The sequence below is a fragment of the Botrytis cinerea genome, chromosome 12 (assembly GCF_000143535.2).
Source record: "Botrytis cinerea B05.10 chromosome 12, complete sequence".
Taxonomy (NCBI): domain Eukaryota; kingdom Fungi; phylum Ascomycota; class Leotiomycetes; order Helotiales; family Sclerotiniaceae; genus Botrytis; species Botrytis cinerea.
Window position 1 is genome coordinate 1,551,222 of NC_037321.1, and position 20,958 is coordinate 1,572,179.

The 20,958-nt window shown below is 44.3% G+C and overlaps 6 protein-coding genes across 7 annotated transcripts; 1 reads left to right on the top strand and 5 right to left on the bottom strand.

The window, feature by feature from the left end:
* Positions 1-18: 18 nt before the first annotated feature.
* Bcgst24 lies at positions 19-1,493 on the bottom strand. Its single transcript, XM_001553882.2, has one exon. It carries the CDS (start codon positions 1,414-1,416, stop codon positions 166-168), a length of 1,251 nt encoding a protein of 416 aa, XP_001553932.1. The 5' UTR covers positions 1,417-1,493; the 3' UTR covers positions 19-165.
* A 1,062-nt stretch (positions 1,494-2,555) lies between these two features.
* Bcerg8 lies at positions 2,556-4,972 on the bottom strand. The gene is made up of 2 exons (XM_001553881.2): positions 3,820-4,972; positions 2,556-3,745 (listed from the first exon to the last, which is right to left on the bottom strand). Exons 1-2 carry the CDS (start codon positions 4,329-4,331, stop codon positions 2,677-2,679), a joined length of 1,581 nt encoding a protein of 526 aa, XP_001553931.1. The 5' UTR covers positions 4,332-4,972; the 3' UTR covers positions 2,556-2,676.
* A 322-nt stretch (positions 4,973-5,294) lies between these two features.
* BCIN_12g04580 (hypothetical protein) lies at positions 5,295-10,307 on the top strand. The gene is made up of 2 exons (XM_024696455.1): positions 5,295-5,891; positions 6,032-10,307. The coding sequence occupies exon 2, from the start codon at positions 6,072-6,074 to the stop codon at positions 9,606-9,608; it is 3,537 nt and encodes a 1,178-aa protein (XP_024552265.1). The 5' UTR covers positions 5,295-5,891; positions 6,032-6,071; the 3' UTR covers positions 9,609-10,307.
* Positions 10,308-10,493: 186 nt separating this feature from the next.
* Positions 10,494-13,621, bottom strand: BCIN_12g04590 (hypothetical protein). Of its 2 annotated transcripts, XM_024696456.1 has the most exons (3): positions 13,404-13,621; positions 13,180-13,337; positions 10,494-13,111 (listed from the first exon to the last, which is right to left on the bottom strand). In XM_024696456.1, exons 1-3 carry the CDS (start codon positions 13,415-13,417, stop codon positions 10,860-10,862), a joined length of 2,424 nt encoding a protein of 807 aa, XP_024552267.1. In that variant the 5' UTR covers positions 13,418-13,621; the 3' UTR covers positions 10,494-10,859. The 2 variants fall into 2 exon arrangements, with proteins under 2 accessions (XP_024552267.1, XP_024552266.1); XM_024696457.1 differs by having other exon boundaries at positions 13,180-13,621.
* Positions 13,622-13,735: 114 nt separating this feature from the next.
* On the bottom strand, positions 13,736-16,319 carry BCIN_12g04600 (hypothetical protein). Its single transcript, XM_024696458.1, has 3 exons — positions 16,235-16,319; positions 16,004-16,173; positions 13,736-15,935 (listed from the first exon to the last, which is right to left on the bottom strand). The coding sequence occupies exons 1-3, from the start codon at positions 16,246-16,248 to the stop codon at positions 14,326-14,328; spliced, it is 1,794 nt and encodes a 597-aa protein (XP_024552268.1). The 5' UTR covers positions 16,249-16,319; the 3' UTR covers positions 13,736-14,325.
* A 540-nt stretch (positions 16,320-16,859) lies between these two features.
* On the bottom strand, positions 16,860-18,926 carry BCIN_12g04610 (hypothetical protein). The gene is made up of 5 exons (XM_001553875.2): positions 18,735-18,926; positions 18,429-18,676; positions 17,763-18,373; positions 17,529-17,705; positions 16,860-17,448 (listed from the first exon to the last, which is right to left on the bottom strand). Exons 1-5 carry the CDS (start codon positions 18,875-18,877, stop codon positions 16,969-16,971), a joined length of 1,659 nt encoding a protein of 552 aa, XP_001553925.1. The 5' UTR covers positions 18,878-18,926; the 3' UTR covers positions 16,860-16,968.
* Positions 18,927-20,958: the final 2,032 nt, after the last annotated feature.

Consider the following 20,958-nt stretch of genomic DNA (forward strand, 5'->3'; position numbering starts at 1 on the left):
CAGTATAGAAAAGGGCAATGCTCATTCATCTATTTTTATACGTGTACATCATTCATGGTATCATGCATGAGGTCTGTTGGTAGCTACGTGACTTGTCATCTCCTAACTTCCATACACCCTAATGCTCTCGATTGTACAGTTTATCGTTTGAATTGCTTGTACACTTTATCTGATAATAGCTCCAGCCAAAGACTTGACCTTGCAAACACCACCACTCACAGTGACCAATTTTCCAACACCAGTCTTGGCATCCTCTCCTTCCTTGCTCAACTCCTTTACAACACCCGCATCAAAAGCAGCTTCTAAATCTGCAGTTGTGGTGAAACCCGGTTGGATCATCTCCCAAACCTTCTTCTTTGGGTTCAAAACGCCCTCGGGTTCTCCCTGCCACCCCTCAAAGAAGACTCGTTCACCAGCCTTAGCATCAGCTGGTGGAGTAACAAGTTCGATCGGGCCGGCGTGGTGATCTTCTTCTCCTTCCTTGAGTTTGGGAGAGGCGGCTAAAACCATGGCGCATGATTTGATACCACGCATCTTGACGGGTTTGAGGTTGCACACAACTACTACCTTGCGACCTTGCATTTCTTCGAGAGGAATGAGACCGTTAAGACCAGAGCAGACGGTTCGCACAACTTGTCCTTCGTATTCAGATGTATCGTCGGTACCGGGCTTGTCACCCATAGCAATGGTAGAGACAAACAAAGAGTCGGCTTCGGGATGCTTGATAGCTTTGAGGATATGACCAACACGGAGATCGATCAAACATGGAGAAAGAGGAGCAGATGGAGCGGGAGCCTTTTGAGGTTTGGGAGCCTTCTCTTTCTTCTCCTTCTTTTGTCTAGGGAATTGTGGTTGTTCGCCTGTTACAGCTGCAACAATTGTATCTTTTGCTTCGGCAACCTTCTCGGCGACTTGAGCTACAACTCCCTTGTCGCTCTTTTCCTTGGTTCGATCTGCCACTTCCTTTTGTTCGCCTCCTGCGGCGGCGGCAGCAGCGGCAGCCTTTTCTTTCTTCAATCGCTCCTTCTCGGCCTTGGCATCAACAGGCGGTTTGACATATAGGATTTCCTCAGCATCAACCTTGACTTTCTTCTCTTCCTCAATATTCAGCCCGAAAATCGGCGAGTTCTGCACAAAATCCACATGGCGCACGATATTTGGATGGCCCTTCTCACCCGTTCGCTCCTCGCTACTCCATTTCGCGACCTGCGGCGCCAAACTCTCGTAAATGGCGATGTCGGCCGATGAAGGCTTGGAGCCCAGGAGCGTCGTGCGCGATGCTAGATGGGTGTTGAGAGAGTCGAGGAGAGAGGAGGTTTCGGAGCTCGAGGTCTTGAGACGCTCAGAAGTGAGCGTCCATTGTTTGAGCTCGGTTTCCTCGGCGGGGGTGTATTTGATGGAGGTGAAGCTGGCCATGGTTCGGGAGAATTGAGTATTGGCCCTGATGATGGCGCGGGTGATGAGGCGTGGAGAATACAGCTTGGAAATGGTTCTTGGAGGGGTTGAGGGGTGGTTTGTTGGGTTGGTTTGTTTTGAGTCATTTGTTAGGTGAAATTTCTATTTTACCCCACCATTCTTTATCGCCTTGGTACGATACGAGTAGATACGATACATCAAGGTTATAATTATACTACAGAGCTACACTCTTTTGAACATTTGATATCAAATCAAATCATTCTCGTATCGATTTGAAAACTGCATAGAAATCTTCAAAAGCTTATTAGGTTCCTTGACTTTCCTATATAGAACTGAATCCTGATATCTCTCTCTCTACCATCAAGATACCCAAAGTGTCAAACTCCATTCTCAACCAAGTGATTGAGTACGTACGGTTTTCGTCTGTCGGATAATGCCTGTAGTATTATGAAGCACATCATCATAGACAGTTAATAAGATTCTCTATCATATTCTCCAAACCTACAAATAAATATGTTGTTCATCACTCCCCCAAAGACAATTGGGAAATCGATACAGTTCGCTTCATCCTTATCAATACAATTAATTACCTAGGTAGTCAAACCAAGCTTCAGATTGGTTCCTCTTCTTTATTCTGAACCAGATCAGGTCAGATCTAGAATCCGGGTTGTTCTCATAATCTCAAAACTTAAAGTATATATATATGTATATATATCTGTTGAAAAGGTTGCACTCTCCATCATATAGTATGTAGTATGTAGTATACTACGATATCGCAAGCATCCATATCTAATAACTCCACCACTCGAAGAAGCCGTCCTGGCTATTCTCACAATCAGAAGAAGAAATAGATAGACAAGATGCTCGACTGATGCGGCGTTGCACGGTTCACAGAGAGAGAGAGAGAGAGAGAGAGAGAGAGAGAGAGAGATGGATGGATGGATAGACAGACAGACAGATAGATGAGCGGATATAGCATAGCAAAGCCATGAGTGCATCTACATTTTACATTTTACATTTCGAAAACTGTGTATCAAGCCAGAGATCTCTTATTATACCATACCATATCATATCATATCATTTCACTTCACTTCATTTCATTTTCAATTTCGACCGAGAAAAAGGAAAATAAAAAGACATGCACAACTTAAATTCCAATATTCATTCCCATCCCATCCCACCTCATCCTATCTACAAAAGCAAAGTTCCATACAACTTACCATCTTCTACTCATTCCCATCCCATCCCATCTCACCCTGTCTACAAAAGTAAAGTTCCGTACAACCCACCATCCTCTACTCTCGCACCATCCATTTCCCCCTTGACACCCAACAATTTCACATTACCCCATTGCGCCAGGAACGATTTAATCTGATCCACCGTCTCCTGATCATCTCTAACCAATAGAACAATCGCATCGTAGCCTCCAGCTCCAGGGACTACACCACCAATAACCCCCTCCACATTCTCAATGACGTCATCTAGCAATTTCGTCTGCTCTTCAGGTTCAATCGGCACTCCGGAAAGCTTACCCATTTCTCTAATTTTCTCTCTGATAGCCGAGAACGCAGGGCCGGCCGCACTAATATCACTTCCCGACGAGAGAATCTCTGCCAATTTCTCATTTCGCGATTGCAATTCATCCCACAATGCTTTCGAGACGGCGGGATCACGTTTTCGCCATTCGAGAACCTTTTTGACCATGCCGACGGTTTGGGATCCGCAATCGACGTCGCACATGACGAGAGCCATACCTTGGGGGATGGTGATTTTGCCTTTTTCGATTTGGGTGTCCCATTTTTGAGGGGCGGTGTCTTCAACCGAAGCTTTGACGCGGGTGGAGAAACCTGGGGAGCCTGGTTCGCCGAGGGAAGAGAGAACCGAGGGGGAAAAGCGACGGTAGAGGGAGGTGCCGTAGACGGCGGTTGCGATATCGAAACCTGAGCCAACTTTCCCTTGGGCTGCACAGTGGGCTGCTTGAGCTAGGTTGTGGAGTTTAGATTGGCCTTCTTTGGTATCGAGAGAGAATATTGTGGAAGGAAGATAGTGGGAGAGAATTGCACCGGTGAAAGCAGTCACCAAGGCTGCAGAAGAGCCAAGGCCCGTCTTATGAGCGTCTTCGAGGCGGACGCCAAAGTCAAGGAATTGATGGTGTGCATCGGTGGCAATAGCTTTGGTGGAGGGGTTGGAGTAGTAATCTTTGTCAGCTAAGATTGTAATGGAGGTTGGTTTGATAGTGGTAGATGGGAGAACCGAGGATATGTAGGTTAGGGCGTAGAGTAATGCAGTTTCTACGAATGGATTTCGAGAAATTGAAGCTGATGACGAGCTAGAAAGATTATGAAATGAGTACACTTGCTCGTAGCACACTTGCTCGTCCAGAGGCAAAGAAACACATCCTACCTTTTTAATTGGGTCACTTCAATACCCCCATCATCCTTAATCAGGTGAAATCCGTAATTCCAAGCCGCTTCCCGGAATTGAGGACTCTTGACAATGATATCCGACAGCTGCACCCCAGAAGTCGTCGCAATATCTTGCACCAACACGTGAATCCGGGCACTAAGACCAAACACCAAAGCGGTATAATCACGATCCAACACTAGATACCCTCCTGCTAAGAAGACCTTGCCCGGGGCCGATACGGCAGTTATGTGATTAGTCATCCTGTTCTTTGATGATGATCGAGACTGGACTGGACTGAATGCTTTCTTTGGTGGGCGAGTGTGTGAGCCAGGATACGAGAATATGACAACTGAGGCGGAATTTGCAGGACAAGCTGGGATGAGAGAGGCAGAGTGACAAATTTCATTAGCATGAGGGTTGAGTGAGTCAATAGCAATGACCAACGGAATCACATTCGGCAAACGGTCCGAGAAAGGGATTTGAAAGCCGTCGGGCGTTTGATACCCCATATAAACGACCCACTTTAAGTACTCCACATCAACAAAGAGGATCACGTATTGCGAGTTTTTTTCTTCTTTGCAGATTGCAGATTGCACTTCACCTCACTTCACTGGGCTGAGAATGCGTTCGATGTGGTTGGTTCCCACTCGTGGACTGGGATTTGCAGTTCAGCATGGCTTCTCTTCGGTTCCATGGGAATTTGGATCTCACAATGTCGATGTCGGTGATGGATCGATCACCTGCTTTGAATACGATACGCACACCAGTCGTCTCAAGATACTTTGCGCCGCGTTATCGCGATGCAGACTAGATAGGCACCGGTAGATATGATGGGAGAAGCGTTATCGCCGCATGAGATGAGCTGAGCCACCACCAGAATCATGCTGATGCTAGGAGGTAGCTTGTAACTGTAAGATTTGTACGAGTGTGGCCTTCCTCTTTTTCCTCTCCTGCCCCTTCTCTCCTCCTCCCTCTTCCGTCTTTCTCCCATGGACAATCCGCGGTCCCGAGTAGCCCATTCGCCTGTCGTTCCTGTATGTTCGGACTATTCTATCTTCCGATGCCATAAAGCCGGTGAATTTGCAATGTTGATCCAGGCACCTTTTGATTTGATATGTTAAATCCGTCTCCGTCCGCCCGCTTCCTTCACGGGGATAACATGACAGACAGACCAGCCAATCACATTCCCGCAGTCCGCGTGGAATCGGTCAACGCTAGAATTAGACCCGCGTTCTTGGATTTAACTATGGCACGCTTGACCCAAAGAGGCTTAAGTGGCTCCTGGATCCGCTGGGATAATACCGGGATGATACAGATATTTTACGGGAATGGAGTCACTTTTTATCGAATTTTTAACAATTTCTATGCCGAAAGATTCTCGTAGGCTTGGAAGGGGAATTTGAGGAAGACTGGAAGTGGAAGGCCTTTTGATGTGCGCACCAAAGTCCATTTCAGCCCTGAGCCGAATCTTTGCATGCGGTAATAACATACAAATCTTATTAAAAAGAAAAGGGAATTTATCCAAATCCAATCCAATCCAATCCAGTTCATTCCATTCCATTCCCTTCCATGCTCGCTCTGGATTTCGCCCGTCTCTTATTCGTTTGCGTCTGCGTCTTTTGACATACGAAGTCCGGTCAACCTACCCTACGTCCAAGCATCCTTCACCCGCCTGCATGTGAAGTTGATCATCCGAAGGCACCGACGACTTCGCACAATATCAAATCAATTCGTCATCCACTTCACCTGAAGGCTTGCTTACCTTAGTGGGAAGAAAAAGTTATACCTCCTCGTATAATTCATCATCTTACATCCTTCTCATTCAATACTTATTCATCTACATACAACACACAACCAACCTTAGGTTTTGGTTTTTATATCTTTCAGAAACGCCACCCTTCAACCTCACTCAGAAGAGAGTCGGAATCCTGGACTTTCGTTGAATCCGAATATCAAAGTCACTTTCTTTACCCTTCCCCCAAGTCCCCCATCCAAAACTCAAACAGCGCGTTTGTTTGACGGCAGAGCTGTCAAATGAACCTGCAACTGTGGACTTTTTGAGATTTCAAGTAGGTTTTCCGGCTGCTCTGCCTCTCATTTTCAATACGCACAATCCAAACTTTGAGTCATACTATAACCTTCTCGCGCATTGGGGCGAAGAAAGTTCCAATACTAAAGTAGCAGGAAGCTGACATAAACTTCTCGATAGTCTCCTCTCAACCAATCCTGAGAGGTCAAACCATCCCTAAATGCCCATCTACAACAGTCTATATTCGAATCTTGCACGTCAAGGTTTTGCAAAATCAGTCACCCACGGTTACGCTCAATCAGTCGTTGCCGCAACTCATCCTCAAGCTTTAGCAAACCAGAACCGATCTGGTCGAGGCTTACAACGTCGAACTAGTAAGCTTGGCCACTTACCAACTTACACCTTTCAAAATGCTTTTCACACAAGCTCCAATTCGACCGGCACGACCGTCGTGCAGGATAGACCAGAAGGATTAGAAATATTATCGGATGCCTGGAAGGCAAATGAATTAGCGAAGGAGGAGAAGAAAGCTCAATTCTCTAAATGTATCGAATGGAAACCAGCTTCTATTCAGGTAGATGGAGAGGGAAAGAGCAATGTGGTTGCCAGCGATGCGACGAAGGATGCCCCTAAGCAGGCTGAGAGGTCTTATAGTACTAGTGCGGTAGATGATATCAAGCAAGTTCATTTCGAGGACGAGGAAGAAGCTGCCTTGGCAAAGATTGATGCGGCGATCGAAAAGGAAATTCAGTCGAGAGAGAACCAAGCTGCATTCGAGGCGGAATTGAGTGTTGTCGCGGCACGTGTACCGACTCCTCCTATTGCGCCATATCAGTCACCTGCTCTCACAGTCGAGACTAGCTTCGAGAAATCGGAACGTTCGCGATCGCCTGTTAGCTCTGCTGCATCAGCCACCTCAGCTTCCGACGTTCAATCATTGAGCTATGCCGAACATCTCACCAAACTTGCGGAAAGCGGCAGACATGCTGAAATTCCTGCAGTTTTTGAGGCAATGCTTGTCGGTGGTATCAAACCAACGGCAACTGCATATAACGCTCTTCTTGATGCCGCTATTCATCTACCCGCAGATCAGATTCAAGTTGTTCCAAAGGCACTTGATGTTTATTCTGATATGCTTAGACGAAAGGTTTTGCCAGACACTGCGACGTACAACACACTTATCAAATTGATTGCTTCTCGATCCATGACTGTAACTTCATTGAAACAGACATTGGAAGAGAAACGTATTAGATTTGGTGGAATGGAAGAACCTGGCAAGTTTATGTTTGCTTCTAATGAATTGGAGTTTGCTATCCTTGCCGAAGATGACAGGCTAGATCTTGCCGTCAGGTTGTTTGATGCATCAATCTCGTACCACACAGATCGTTCATTCCCGGCAGAGACTTATCATCAGCTCATTTCTGCCTGTGCTGATGCTGGCCGTGTTCCAGATATGGTACGATTGTATGAACATATGGAGACTAGCAAGGTTGTACCATTGGCTGCTACTTTCCCACACATGATCAAAGGATTTACGAAATCAGGTGATTTGAGTAGTGCTGTCGAATGTTACAATGAGTACAAAGAGTTGGCTGTCGCAGATGATAGTGGCAAACTTGAATTGACTGATCGTCAAGACGCACAAATCTACGCCTCTGTTGTTAAAGCTTACGTCACTTCCGATAAAATGGAAGGTGCCATGAAGTTTTACAACAGAATTGTTGAAGGATACGGAGAAAATGTCGAGGCCTTCAGAGATGTACTTATTGATGAAGGTTTTGTCCAGGGTCTTCTTGAGCGCAACATGTTGACTGATGCTCTTAGCTGGGCTGAAGGTCTTCAGCCTACCACCAAGTCCATGGTAATGAGCACAATCTCGATGCATGCTGCTGACAAAGGAGAAAGATCTGTTGCAGTCGCTGCTTTCTCTCACATCAATCCCGATCCAACTATTGCCAAGCCAACCATGGCATTGTTGGCTTTGAGTGTTCGCAGTGGTGATGTCGCTGCAGCCCAGAGATACTGGGGTATACTCACTGCCTCTGAAATGCCTGTATCGTCCGCTTTCATTGAACCAACTGCCATGTTCGCCGTTGCAATGATTGGCTCTGGACAGGTTCTTGAGGGTCTCACACAATCCGAACAAATGTTTTCAAGAATTAGAGACTCCGCTATTGATGTAAACTCTCACCTGGCTGATGAGATTGAAGAGGGTGTTGAATTTATTGCCCGATTCATGAAGTCACATGGTATTGTCGATCCTCGCGACGCAGCAGTGGCAGAAGCTATATATCAACAAAACTTCCAACCTGCTGTATATGCTGCACCACCTACATTCGAGGATACTTTTGATCCATATGCCGCTTCTACCGATTTCAAAGGCTCAGCTCTCATCGCTGATGAACTTGAGAGAGGTGCTGGTCGTGGCAAAGCATCTAAGCTTAATGATGCCATGGGAAGATTCAGAAATATGCGTCGCGCTGGTCGTCATCCAAGATACATCACTTATGCTAAGCTAATTTCTGCTGCTGCTCGCGAGGAACGAATGCCTTTGATTAATGATATTCTTGGTATGGCACGGTCTGATGTACCTTTACTTGTTCAATATCCCATCGTTCGATATGGTTGGGTTTCGATCCTCGATGCTATGGTTGGTGCTTGTCTGACTCTTGGAAACCGCAACCTTGCTGCCCAATACCATCAAGAGCTTCTCGACATGGGTGCCGCACCAACAGCGAACACTTTCGGTCTTTACATTACCACTCTCAAGGAATCCACTAAGACTTTTGATGAAGCTTCAGAAGCCGTCAAGATCTTCCACCGTGCCAAGACTGAAGGCGTTGAACCTTCATCCTTCTTGTATAATGCTCTTATTGGTAAACTCGGAAAGGCTCGTCGTATTGATGATTGTCTCTTTTACTTTGCTGAGATGCGCGCTCTTGGGATTCGCCCAACTAGTGTTACTTATGGTACAATCGTCAATGCTCTTTGCCGTGTCAGCGACGAAAAGTTTGCCGAGGAATTGTTCGAAGAGATGGAAGCTATGCCAAACTACAAGGCTAGACCTGCTCCATACAACAGCTTGATGCAATTTTTCCTCACTACCAAGCGTGACAAGACAAAGGTTCTCGCATACTACGAACGAATGAAGTCCAAGGGTATTCAACCAACCAACCATACTTACAAGTTACTTGTCGATACTCATGCTACTCTTGAACCTGTTGATATGTCGGCCGCTGAAGCCATTCTCGACACCATTCGTAGCAATGGCGAGAAGCCAGAAGCTGTTCACTACTCTTCGTTGATCCACGCTAAGGGTTGTGTTATGCATGATATGGAAGGTGCTCGAAAGGTTTTCGATTCTGTTATGGCTGACTCCTCTATTCGTCCTCAAGCATGTCTCTACCAGGCCTTGTTTGAATCGATGGTCGCTAATCACAACGTCGCTGATACCGAATCCGTCCTCGCCGAAATGTCTGCTAAAGGTGTCGCGATGACTCCATATATTGCCAATACTCTTATTCATGGTTGGGCCAATGAGCGCAATATTGAAAAGAGCAAATCGATATTTGCAACCGTTGGAAGAGAAAAGAGAGAGCCAAGTACATACGAAGCAATGACTAGAGCTTATCTTGCGGTTGAGGATAGAGAAAGCGCCAAGGATGTTGTCCAGGAAATGCTTAGCAGAGGATACCCTGGAGCCGTTTCTAACAAGATCCTGGAGTTGCTTGGTGGTGGTCATGCCGAAACTTCTTAAGTTTAACGTGATCATATTGACTTAATTTCGACACTTCAGTCTATTTTTGATTCGAGTTCTTCGATTCAAGTCTCTCGGCTGTCTCTATTTTGCCCTTCACAATACCTTTTTTCTTTTGTTCAAGTATGTTATGATACCCGTGCAATGGCACATCCAAATGATGATGGTGGATTATGGGTATCGAGGTCTCGATTAGCAGTTGAGCTTGCTTGCTTGTATACTTGCATTCTACTTCAGCTGGCTGGTCAGACTTAGGATCTTTTCTTATGTTCGTTTTATTAGATAATAAAATATCCAAATTCTTTTGAGATTGTAGAGTTCTAATTCAAGAACTCTACGATGTCGAGAATAGGATAATGGCGTTTTTGAGGATATGGGGTGGAATTTAGTGTTTTCTAGCTACTGGCAGCATGGCGTTTTGGAGGTGAGGGAATGGAATGGAATATATGAATGCATGGTGTAAAGGACACGGATATGCATGCGCCAAAATATAAATCTCAACTCTTTATACACAGAAATCAGACGGTGGGTGGGGGGAAGGAAGCAAGCAAGTGGCTATGATGATGGTTTTTCCTTGGATGAAACCGGGAACTTGCCTACCTAGCTGGCTGGCTTGGCTTGGCTTTTCGATGATGATGGATATATTACAGATACATATCAGATATATATGTAATAATAAAATCAGAAAGATTATTAACATTCATTTTTGACGTCTTGTGGTGTGAGCGTGATGTGTTAGTGATCTTGACTTGAATTTTAACCGAATATCAGGAAAGATAGAACGGGAATTTGATTTCGATTAAATGGCTTGTGGAGTTAACTTTGATCTGTTGTATCTTTCCATGATCTTAGATATTCTCATTAGATGAGGTATATGATTCCAGATGTATAATATATATTATCTCGCTAATGTCTAACATTTAATATCTAATATTCAATACCCAATATCCAACACCTAGTATCCAACACTAATAAACACCTAACGCCCCATCATCTAATTAATCGATCGATCGATCAATCATCCAAGTAATCAAGAATAAACCAATCCCATAATCGAAAAAGATCTGGAAGAAAAGATTTCAGAAAAAAACAATTTTTGATCCTGATTCTGGTTCTGGTTCTGTTTTCATTTGTGATTGCGAGTGTGAGTGTGAGGATTTGGAGGGGGAGATTGAGATTGAGATTGAGATTGAGGTTAAAAATCGATTTTTGATGTATTTGATGTAGAGTTAGATAGGAGTGAAGTGGGGGTTATGATTGAGAAAGCGAAGGCGAAGAGGAAGAGGAAAAGGAAGAGGAAGAGGAGAAAAAAAGTGAAAGATCGAGTTCTTGATAGGGACCTGTGGGGTGAGAGGGGTAGAGGAGGATGTTGGGGTGGGGATTTGGAGGGGAGGGAGGGATGGGAGATGTTGTTTTAGGGTGTGGAGGTGGAGGTGGAGGTGGAGGTGGAGGTGGAGGTGGATCTAGAGGTTGATGGGATGAGGGCGAGGGTGAGGGTGAGGAATCGAGATCGAGATCGAGGTCGAGGGGTTCGTCCATGGCGATGGCGAAGGCGAATGGGAATGAGTCGTTTGGGAAGTCGTTGTGGATATTGGTGGAAAGGGGGTGGAGAGTCGGTTGCGGATTCGAGATGATGTGGTCAGGAGGAGATTGAGAGTGTAGGTGCGAGGGTTGGCAGTTGACGGGACGAGGATTCGGAATTTTGATTCGAGGAGATGAAAGGTCTGGGAATTCGAATTCAAATTCGGAATCTATATCTGAGTCTAACGGTTCGTCCATGGCGATGTGGTATGTGCTTGAGTATTCTTCGTTTGTGGGTGTGATGTGAGGCCAGGGGGGAAGAGGTGTAGGTATAGCGTTGTGTTTGGCATTGGGGTTGGAGAGAAGATTTGTTGGAGGATGGGGAGTTGGCTGGGGTTTATATCGTGTGTGTGATGGTGATGTAATCCTGTACACGGGGTTTCCAGTTGATTTGAGAGGTTTGGAAGAATCTAATTGTATCTTGGGCCTTGCATTACAGACCTGCTGTGTTTCTTGATCGTCAAATACAATGGATGATGAGTTGGGCTGTGGTGGTCTCGACGGCTTTAATACGTTCTCTGTAGATTCAACGAATAAATCATCGTCTGAATTTTCATACCAAGAGATATCAAACGAGATCTCTTCTTTCGCAACTACAAACCGATCATGAGATTTGGGTGTCGGTGGAGGCGAGATCGAAACTCGAGGTTTTTTTATTCGTGTCCTGTCTTCAAGAACCATTTTGTGTGGTGAAAAAGATCGTCTTCTGTTTTTGGAAATGGATTGTTCAAATTCGGGTTCAGTATCAAGTACTGGAGAAGTCTCTGGTTCCATCGCATGCTTGACAACACATGTTAATAACCCCCTACCCTCTCCCATCGGTCCATTTCCCCATGGTATTTCATAGCGTTTCCATTTCTTCGGGCGCTTTTTGTTTAATTCCTCCACGCATCTATCCATCCACTCTTTTCCTAGAGATGTCACAGCGTACAGTGAAAACCACACGTTACATATTAATCCAGACTCCATATATGTGAGATTATACTCTTCAATGCCCGATTCCCCATTCCGGTCAAAGGAAGCTAGAGACTGTGCGAGAATGATCGGGACGATATAGTCGAGATATTTATCGATCCCCCAATCAAACTTTTCCAGCAAGAAAGGCTGTAATTTTTCCTCATCGATCCTCCCACTCCACACATTCTCCTCCAATTTTTCTAGTCTTTCAACAGAAGAAACACTAGGTGACTGATAGAGACCTAAGATTCTTTTCTCCGGAAAATCCCAAGGAACGCTAACTCCTGTATTCGAACCCACAAAATGTTTCCGTAGTTTGGTTCTCCAAATCTCAAGATCCTCGGATGTTTTCATCGCCTCACAAAGTTCCTTTGCAAATCCCAGTTCAACAACCTTACTTGCCTTCCATATCCCACAACCATGCAATCCCTTCCCATAGTCCCCTCCCCTCAACAACACAAAAAGTAGCCAGCCCTCCCTATCAAATCCTGGATGTTTACTTTGAATAGTGCTCGCTCTATAAAGCACTACCTTATCCAAATCTTTCATCCCACTCCTCTTTACCGTCCACCCACCACCACCACCACCACCTTTCCCCCTTTCCCTCTTCTCTCCATTCCCTCCCTCCTCCGCATCCCCATAACAAAACCTCATCAAAACCCCACACCCAAACATCAACGCATCACCATCCTCCGTCCAAACACAATCCACCACCCCTCTCCCCTGCAACACCGCACATTCTGCTTCTGCCTCCCCAGGCGCCTCATGCCACCTCACTCCCAAAAGCCCCAAACAATTTTGCAAAACTTCGTTTTTATACTTCCACACTCCCGCTCCCTTGGCGCCATATTTCTCATGAGGCTTATGAGGACCATCTGCTACGAAGACCAGCTGGATGTTTAGTTTCAAGAGCCGTAGAACGACAGATACGAGGTTTCGTTCGTTGAGATGGAGATTGGAGTATTCTGAGATTGTTCAGCATCAGATTCAGATTCTACAACCACATGATTGTAACAGTGATCACAAAAAGTACCTTTACAAAGTTTCGCCTTGTTACTGATACACAACTTATGTCTCCAAGTTGCCTCATCAACAGCTATTCTCAAAGGTCTTTTGTGTAGCTCGAAATGTTGGGTTGCGAATTCGCCAAGATCAACAATTTCTTTGCAGTCGGCGATGAAATCCCAGAGTCTGATTCATGCATGGTGTGTTAGTGATGCATGTATTGTGACCGGTAAGAAGCAAACAAAAACTTACCCAGGAATGCCCATTGTGGGATTTGGAGAGAAAGAGATGTGCACAGGGAGATGGTGGGGTGGATGAGCTAGCTCGATGGGGTATGTAAGTGGGATTCGAGGTCGCCCGTCTTTGAATAGCTCAAACTTCAATTAATACGAATGTCAAGTCAGAACTTCAGTTGGTTTTCACAAATGAGTAGGATTGGTTTTTGCGACAGCGTAACATTGGTTTGAATCATGGAGATGGGAAGGAAAAAAAGGAAAATCCAATTCCTTTATTCGAAGTTTGTCTGATATGTAAATATTTCTATCACAAATTATATTAAGCCATTTCAATAATTGTGAGACAACTGACCGGTGAATTTCCAATTCTATTTGATTGGTTATAAAACATAAATACAGTAGAGCTAAACTTTTCACTAGCAACAATCCAGAGGAGGGTTTGCTTGTCGGGATTGCTTTTCTTTCCAAATCCATGATTCAAGTAAAGTATGACCAAGAATATACGATTACTGCCCTGATAATGTTTCTCCTATATAACATAATCTGCAAAGCCACTCTTCGTAGCCGATATCGCCATTGAATCTTTACAAGTATCATACAAGTTATGTGTAGCCCATGATTGCCAAATCAAATGCTAAATCAAATGCCAAATCAAAAGGGTATAAGCAAAACCAAATCACCTAATACTGTTCGCTCAAGCAATTTGCGCCACACGAAATGAAGTTATAATCATCAAGTCGTAAAGTCGTCAAATGGACGAATCAGAGAAGAATCCATCAAAATCATCGTCCTTAATACCCGGAGGAAGAGGTTTGTTAGCGAGGGGTGAGAGTTTGGAGTCTCCGTGTGCATTTGGCGATGCGCAGTGAATGGAATTTTGAGCCGCTGGCATAGATGCTGGCTTAGAGATATCAGAACCGAAATTTCTAAGTCGAGCTTCACGAACGGTACCCAGTTGTGAGTTTTGTGACGAGATTGGGGTAAAGGTGTGATTGAGCATTAGTATTGGTAACCTGATTGTCCTCGTCCGAAGAATCATCGAGAGTGAGGTCAATGGTTGTTACCGAAGATTTATTTGTATCTCTCAGCCGAGGATGCCTCGGATTCCTATCCCGTTCTGGTGACTTATGCATTGTATTCTCTTTGGTAGAGGAAGAAATATTTTGAGCTTGATGTGAGACTTCAGAGTGTGCGGGCGCAGGTTCTATAGAAGCTTTAGTAGTTGGCCGGGGTTTTGGTATCTGCTCTGATATAATTTTAGCTCTTTTTGGCGGCAGCTGTTGATGTGGCGAAGAGAAAGTGTTGATCGGAGCTACTGGCGACCCTGCCCGTTTTTTGGCTTTGGAAATGGTCTCAAGAGATACCACAGTTTTATTGCGCCCGAAGGATGGTGCAGCCGGTGGAAGAGCTTGTTTGGTACCATGTTCAATAATGCACGCCAGCAAATCCTCACACTTGACCATTTCAGTGACTGGTGCTACTTTCCCGCTTCGACCTTTATTCGTAAATTCATCTCTCCAGGCTTGTAAGTCCATGAGTGTTACTGCAGATATTAGCACCTCTACATTCTTCTGTAGAACAGGCGATTTCTTCTTGGTAATGACATTAAGTTTATAGCAGTTGTTACTCGCTTCCTGTCCTGGCTGTGTAGAGGCGAGAGAACGGACGAGAAGGATAGGTAAGATATACTTGATGTATTCAGCTACCCAAAAATTGAATATCGGAGCGATGAATCTTTGTAACTCCATCTCATCAAAAGAGGGGTTCCAAAACTTTCCAATGTCGCTCGTAATTTTCTCGGACGAGACTAAAGGCTTGTTGTAAAGGCCAACAATGCGAGGGTCTGGAAAGTTATCTGGTACGTCGATTCTTTTGTTGATGCTTGTGAGATGTTCCCGAAGACTGTTCCTCCAAATTGAGAAATCTGCGTGTGATACGTTGCAAAGGTCTTTGCCAAAGCCTTCTTTCGCAGTCGCTATTTGTAACGCCAGAGAAGCACCACAATTTGTGAGACTTTTACCGTCTTTACTGTAATCGCCCCCCTTTAAGACCGCGAACAATACGAGACCATCTCGAGTCAAGCCTGGGAATTGCTCTTGTATTTTATCTGCTCGGTAAATGATAATGTTATCGAGGTCGACCTCACGCCTTGTCTCATCAGATTCGTTGACCCAGTCTTGATTGTTTCCAGGCCTCTTCACCTTGGGTTTTTTAACATGGCAGAAACGTATTAGAGATGTACACCCGAACATGAAAGCATCCGAATCTTCTGTCCAAATGGCATCTACCACCCCACGGCTTTGCAAAGCTGCACACTCCGCCTCGGCTTCACCGGGTGCTTCATGCCATATTACGCCTAGGGAAGTGGCCATCTTTTTGAGGAGTCTATCGTCCTGGGAAAGATATTTGTACCATGGCGATTGACCACCATATTTCTCTTTTGGTCGATGACTACCATCCGCGACAAAAATCAGTTGGATGTTCAGTTTCAGAAGTTTCAAAATCTTGTAGAGAATGTTCTTCTCGTTTGGATTCGCAGGTGGGACCTCTTGAGACAAACTTAATGTTAGCGGAGGACACCGATGTTTGAATCAGCATAGGCGAAGGAAGATGTACTTCTACGAATGGCTTCCACTTCCTTTTTATCTAAATAACACTTGAACTTCCAGATGGAAACATCCACTGCAATTCGAAGGGGCCTTCTTTCCCTCTCAAAATGTTGGGCAGCAAACGCAGCAGTGGAGATATTCTCTCCGATTTCAGCTTTGTCAAAAAGCTGCCAGAGTCTGAAGAAAGAATGTTAGTGAGGGTTGGTGAGCCATCGCAAAACATACCTAGGTAGCTTACTCTGGTATACCCATCCTATATGAGCTTAACGTAGTGATGGGGCCAGGTTAGGCACTTTAACTTGTCAATCAAGACTGACTTATGCAAGGAGAACATTGGTGGTCCCGGGTCTCGTCGCGTCGCGTACTCATCGGTGACTGTCGCAACCACGTCCCAGTCAGGCAATCACGTGTATGTATCTCGCTCGTGCTCAGCAGGGAAAGCACCATCCATTCGAAAGGATTGAATGAACCTTTGAGTCTTCTCGAAACTATCTTTATATTCTTTGATCTAACAAGGCCAAAAGAATCATTTTCCGAATCGCATTTGCTAGGGAAATAGACAACAACAATAACAAATACTTCCCTGGTGCACGCTAGACGTACACCAGTGGGTATATGGACTTCTCAACTTTCGAAATCTTTAACAAATTCATTCTCCAATTGTTTAGTATCAGAATCTATCTTTTCATTATTCAATCACAGGTGTTATGGCTAGTAATCATCTTGGCAACGAGATCAGAAGTTGGATGTAGCGGTTGTTCCAGATGACGTGACTGCTCTCAACAATAATTCATTGCCTTGACAATCTGTGGTATTCATTGTATCACCAGTCGACTGCAAAGCGAGTCGAATAGTTTGTGTAGTACACAACTTTCTCCATCGCATATTCCGATGGAGTACAGTCAAGCCCTGCGTAGACTAAGGCTGCAATCAAAAACAAAACTGGGAATAGAGACATATATTTCGTGATACCTACTTTCTTCTCAGATACTTAAAGACTACATCCTGCGGCCTATTAACCTGCAACGTCAATTTCGGCGAACTATCCTCCAAGATTTCCATTAACCTCCTCCTCGCATCCTCCTCTGTCTCGCCATCTCTCCTCACAATCTCAATATTCCACTTGCGGAATATTTCGTATAGCACGCCGACAAATTCTACTTGGGACATTTTCATACCCGGGCAATAGCGGGGTCCATGGGACCAAGCAAGAAATGTGCCTTTGGGAGGTTCTCGAAGAGTTTCTTTCTTTGACGTGGGAGAAGTTTCGATCCAGCGCGAGGGCCGGTAATCTAATGAATCTGTACCCCATATTGAGGGTAAAGTGTGAATTACGGTAGTGTTGAGTAGGACTTCTGTTTCGGGGGCAAAGTTGATATTTTTGATGGTTTGTGCTTGTGTTGTTCTGCGAGCTATGGTAGGAACTAAAGTGTATAGACGGAGTGTTTCGTACTAGTTCCAGGAAAATATGGAGTTAATTCTAGGTATCTAGAGTATTTGGATTCAAAATGAGACTGGGGAATGATACATACCATCATTGCTAGAGAGCGAGTAAGGAGAGGAAAGGTGGTAGAGTACTCGGAGTCAGGATGCAACTTTTCGACTTCATCGATCTCGGCGATGACCCAACTTTGCAATTCTGGATAGAGTGCTAAACACATGAGAGCATACGAGAGGGTGTTCGCTGTAGTATCGAATCCACCGACGGTCTGTATTTGGTTAGAACTGTTCCGGGCGATTCTCAAATGAACTAGTTCTGAACTTACCATAGCAAATAAATTTCCAGTAACGTCTTCATTTGATAGATATTTCGACGTCTTTGAACGTAAAGAACCCGTACTCTGATCGGCAATTTTCACCAGAGAATTTAGGAGAGAATTGCGAGAACTTGGAGAACGTCTTTCTTCGGCTATACTTTGATTCAAGTGAAGGGGAAACTCGGCCTTAGAAATACCCATTTTCTGTACTGCAGCCGGCATATACTTTGAAGTCAAGTATTTCGTAGGTATGAATACCGTAGCAAACAGGTTGTGTACAATAGTCAGTAAACACGATATGAATGTAGTTTCAAATCCTTCAGGGGGTGTTTTGGCGTTCACAGCTTCCCCCCAAGATTGACGGGTGCCAAAGCAAACGAATGTGATCACATTGATAGTGATAGTCCTCAAGCCTTCAAATGTGACGTTGGTCGAGCTTGATTCATTCTTCATAGTTGACTTTGACAACGTGGAAATCATATCTTGAGTCTGTGTTAGAGATTCATTCCAAACTTCCTTCATGATTCGCTCATTCAAAGCAGGCGCTACAATTCTTCGATGTCTCTGCCAATCTTCTCCTTCTGAAGCACTTATGTTTGGTCCCCAAACATCCATGACGCCTACACCCAAGTTAGCCTCTGTATTTACTCAATAGAGATAAGAGACAACACTCACGGAGAGCAATTTCATTTTTCCCAAAATCTTTTCTTCTTGTTAAAGCCTCCTCAGCTACTTCGGCGTCTCCAACAAAGACTGTGTTTCTCCCAGGTGTAACAAGAATAAACGTAGTACCCCATTTTTCATGGACAAAATGCTTGCAATAATGTTCCCATGCGGGGATTGTTATCTTAATTCTATCGAAGATGAATTGAGGAAAAACTCTCGAAAGATTCGAATATCCGACAATTGTACAAATGATAAGCCTGTAATTGATTATGTTTGAGGAGATGAGGTGACAACAACAGTAGGGCAACCACTAACCATAATGGATTTGCCGAACCCCATAAACCAAATCTGATAGGCAAGCCGGAATTTTTCGCCGCACGGTAATTACTTGGGAGAGCAGATAGATACCATATTGTGAAAGCTAGAATCAATAATACTGAAGTCGAAAGAATCCCCATTTTTCGATCACTTTCTCGAGGGTTGTTGACGATTGACTTTACTAGATTCTGGGAGGAATGTAGTTCATATATATATGTCGGTTACAACCACTATTGTGCTCAATATGATCTTATTTTGTTGGCACTTGCCTGCATACATAGATTTGTATCCTAGTATCTGCAGGACCATAAAATACTAGTGGAACATCGATAACACAATACAATTGTCGTACTCCGTCGCTTGGAAGCTTTTGATAGTCCAACAAGTAGCTTCGGTTGCTAACCGATGCAGTTCCTGGCGATTTGAGTATGTACAGTAGCTTCGTCGATCTTGTTCCATCTCGACATATTTTTTTATTTTTTTTAAATGCTGCCATTAAAGTCAAGCCGAGATAATGATACAGAGGAGAATAGTGCCAAAAACAACTAGAACATCTGAAGAAATGCCCCAGAAAATGTGAACAATCGAAGAATTGATTGCGGACGTAATCTTGTTAGGGATAAAACTTACAGGGTCGGTTGGGTAAAGTACGGCCAAATACCAAAGATGTGTTTGAATTGCCCAATCAAATCTCTCTCCAAGGTCAGTCCCAAATCCTCGGTATCGACACACCATTTTTAAATATCCTAATTCAGATTTGACAATCAATTAGTCTTACTTTTTGCTTGGAATATTCTGTGATATCGCAATTTGATGCAGAATTGAAGCAATCCTTTGAAAGCTCAAAGGCCGTCTGTTTTGATGTTCAGATTCCGCGAGACAGATTTAAACGATCTCTTAGAATTGCTTTGTTTCTCCCCCTCTTGAGTCTTCGATTCATCTGACAAGTGGAATTCAGGCCGAATAAGTATATTCGGATTTGATCGTTAGAACCAAATTGGATTGCTGATTTCTCAATTAGAAGACTAGAGCCATTCCCAAAACAAAACAAAGAAGTGCCATGAGGCGTTCGAGCATTCGCGTCCACAAATTTGGTTTCTGATGCCAAAAGTGATGGCAAGGACCTTTCCAGCACATAACGTATATTCATAGTCGATCCGAGACGGATTGCATCGATCATTTGAGTCTTATAACTACTCTGTCCAACGCTGCCATGTCTTTCACTGGAGTGCTCGACAATTTTCTTGATAACATTATCCAGTATACCTTCCCAGAAAGTTTCAAGCGGCTGGTATTGATCTTCTAGAAGTGTGTAACATTCATGTAATGACATTTCAAATCCAGTGCAACCTTTCACAACTTGACTTGGGTTACTCCGACGACTTTAGCGATCACAAATTTGGTGATGGTGATGAGAAAGTTAATGGTCGAAATGGTACCGCCATTAAGATAGCACGGGATGTGACAGTCCGTATTGGTGTTGTGGCACGTTGCATTTGAAATGCAAATTCCAACCGAAATACTTTTTGGTCCCACTGTCTATATCGATTCCATAATATAGTCTCTTTTAACACAAACTCCCGCTGTCGTGAAGCTGTGATAATAATGGCTGGCGATTCTCCTCCTTTCGAGCAAGCAGTCACTCTTTGGAAGATATTCTATGCCAGAATCGAGGAAAACATGTAGGAAGAAGAGCACTCACAAAATGCTCCTGCTCTTATTCTTACGCTTCTGCCGATTGCGAATAAGCTTGAGATAGCAATCTGTTGGATAATGTGTGCCACAGCTGAAAGGTTTGTCCATAATATTGTAGTCAAGAATGCGTAGATGCTTCAGACGAATACTCGCTTGCGCAAATCAGGGAACCCCAACAATCGTGCTCCGAGAATGATAAGATTGAGTGACAGGGCAACTCATCTTTCCTGTTTTTGTCGCTTGTTTGCTCTTACCTACAGGTATATTGACTCTAAGTTTTGACTCAAGGACCTGTCTTGCAATAATATGCAATTCCTTGAGACGGTCCGTCCTTTTCGTTATGATATCGATGGTGTAGCTCTTGCAAGTTCCAATAAGCTAAAACTTTCAAAACAGGAGGCGGTTCCAGAATTGGAATACTATTAAGGACAGGAAACTCCTACTGTCAATCCATCCATTCCACATGGCCGAGGTAAAGTGCTGTGTACCCAACCAGGGATGATGCATATACATCAACATTCGAATC

Excerpts from the sequence above, each read along its gene's own strand:
- Bcerg8 (XM_001553881.2), bottom strand. The coding sequence starts at position 4,331 with ATGGGGTATCAAACGCCCGACGGCTTTCAAATCCCTTTCTCGGACCGT. Across the intron at positions 3,746-3,819 it reads GAAGTGACCCAATTAAAAAG|CTCGTCATCAGCTTCAATTT; the intron begins GTAGGATGTGTT and ends TAATCTTTCTAG.
- BCIN_12g04590 (XM_024696456.1), bottom strand. Across the intron at positions 13,112-13,179 it reads CAAGGCGAAACTTTGTAAAG|AATACTCCAATCTCCATCTC; the intron begins GTACTTTTTGTG and ends GAACAATCTCAG.
- Bcgst24 (XM_001553882.2), bottom strand. The coding sequence starts at position 1,416 with ATGGCCAGCTTCACCTCCATCAAATACACCCCCGCCGAGGAAACCGAG.
- BCIN_12g04600 (XM_024696458.1), bottom strand. Across the intron at positions 15,936-16,003 it reads AGTGGAAGCCATTCGTAGAA|AGGTCCCACCTGCGAATCCA; the intron begins GTACATCTTCCT and ends GTTTGTCTCAAG.
- BCIN_12g04580 (XM_024696455.1), top strand. The coding sequence starts at position 6,072 with ATGCCCATCTACAACAGTCTATATTCGAATCTTGCACGTCAAGGTTTT.
- BCIN_12g04610 (XM_001553875.2), bottom strand. The coding sequence starts at position 18,877 with ATGGGGATTCTTTCGACTTCAGTATTATTGATTCTAGCTTTCACAATA. Across the intron at positions 18,374-18,428 it reads GAAAAATGAAATTGCTCTCC|GCGTCATGGATGTTTGGGGA; the intron begins GTGAGTGTTGTC and ends ACTTGGGTGTAG. Across the intron at positions 17,706-17,762 it reads CTGGAAATTTATTTGCTATG|ACCGTCGGTGGATTCGATAC; the intron begins GTAAGTTCAGAA and ends AACCAAATACAG.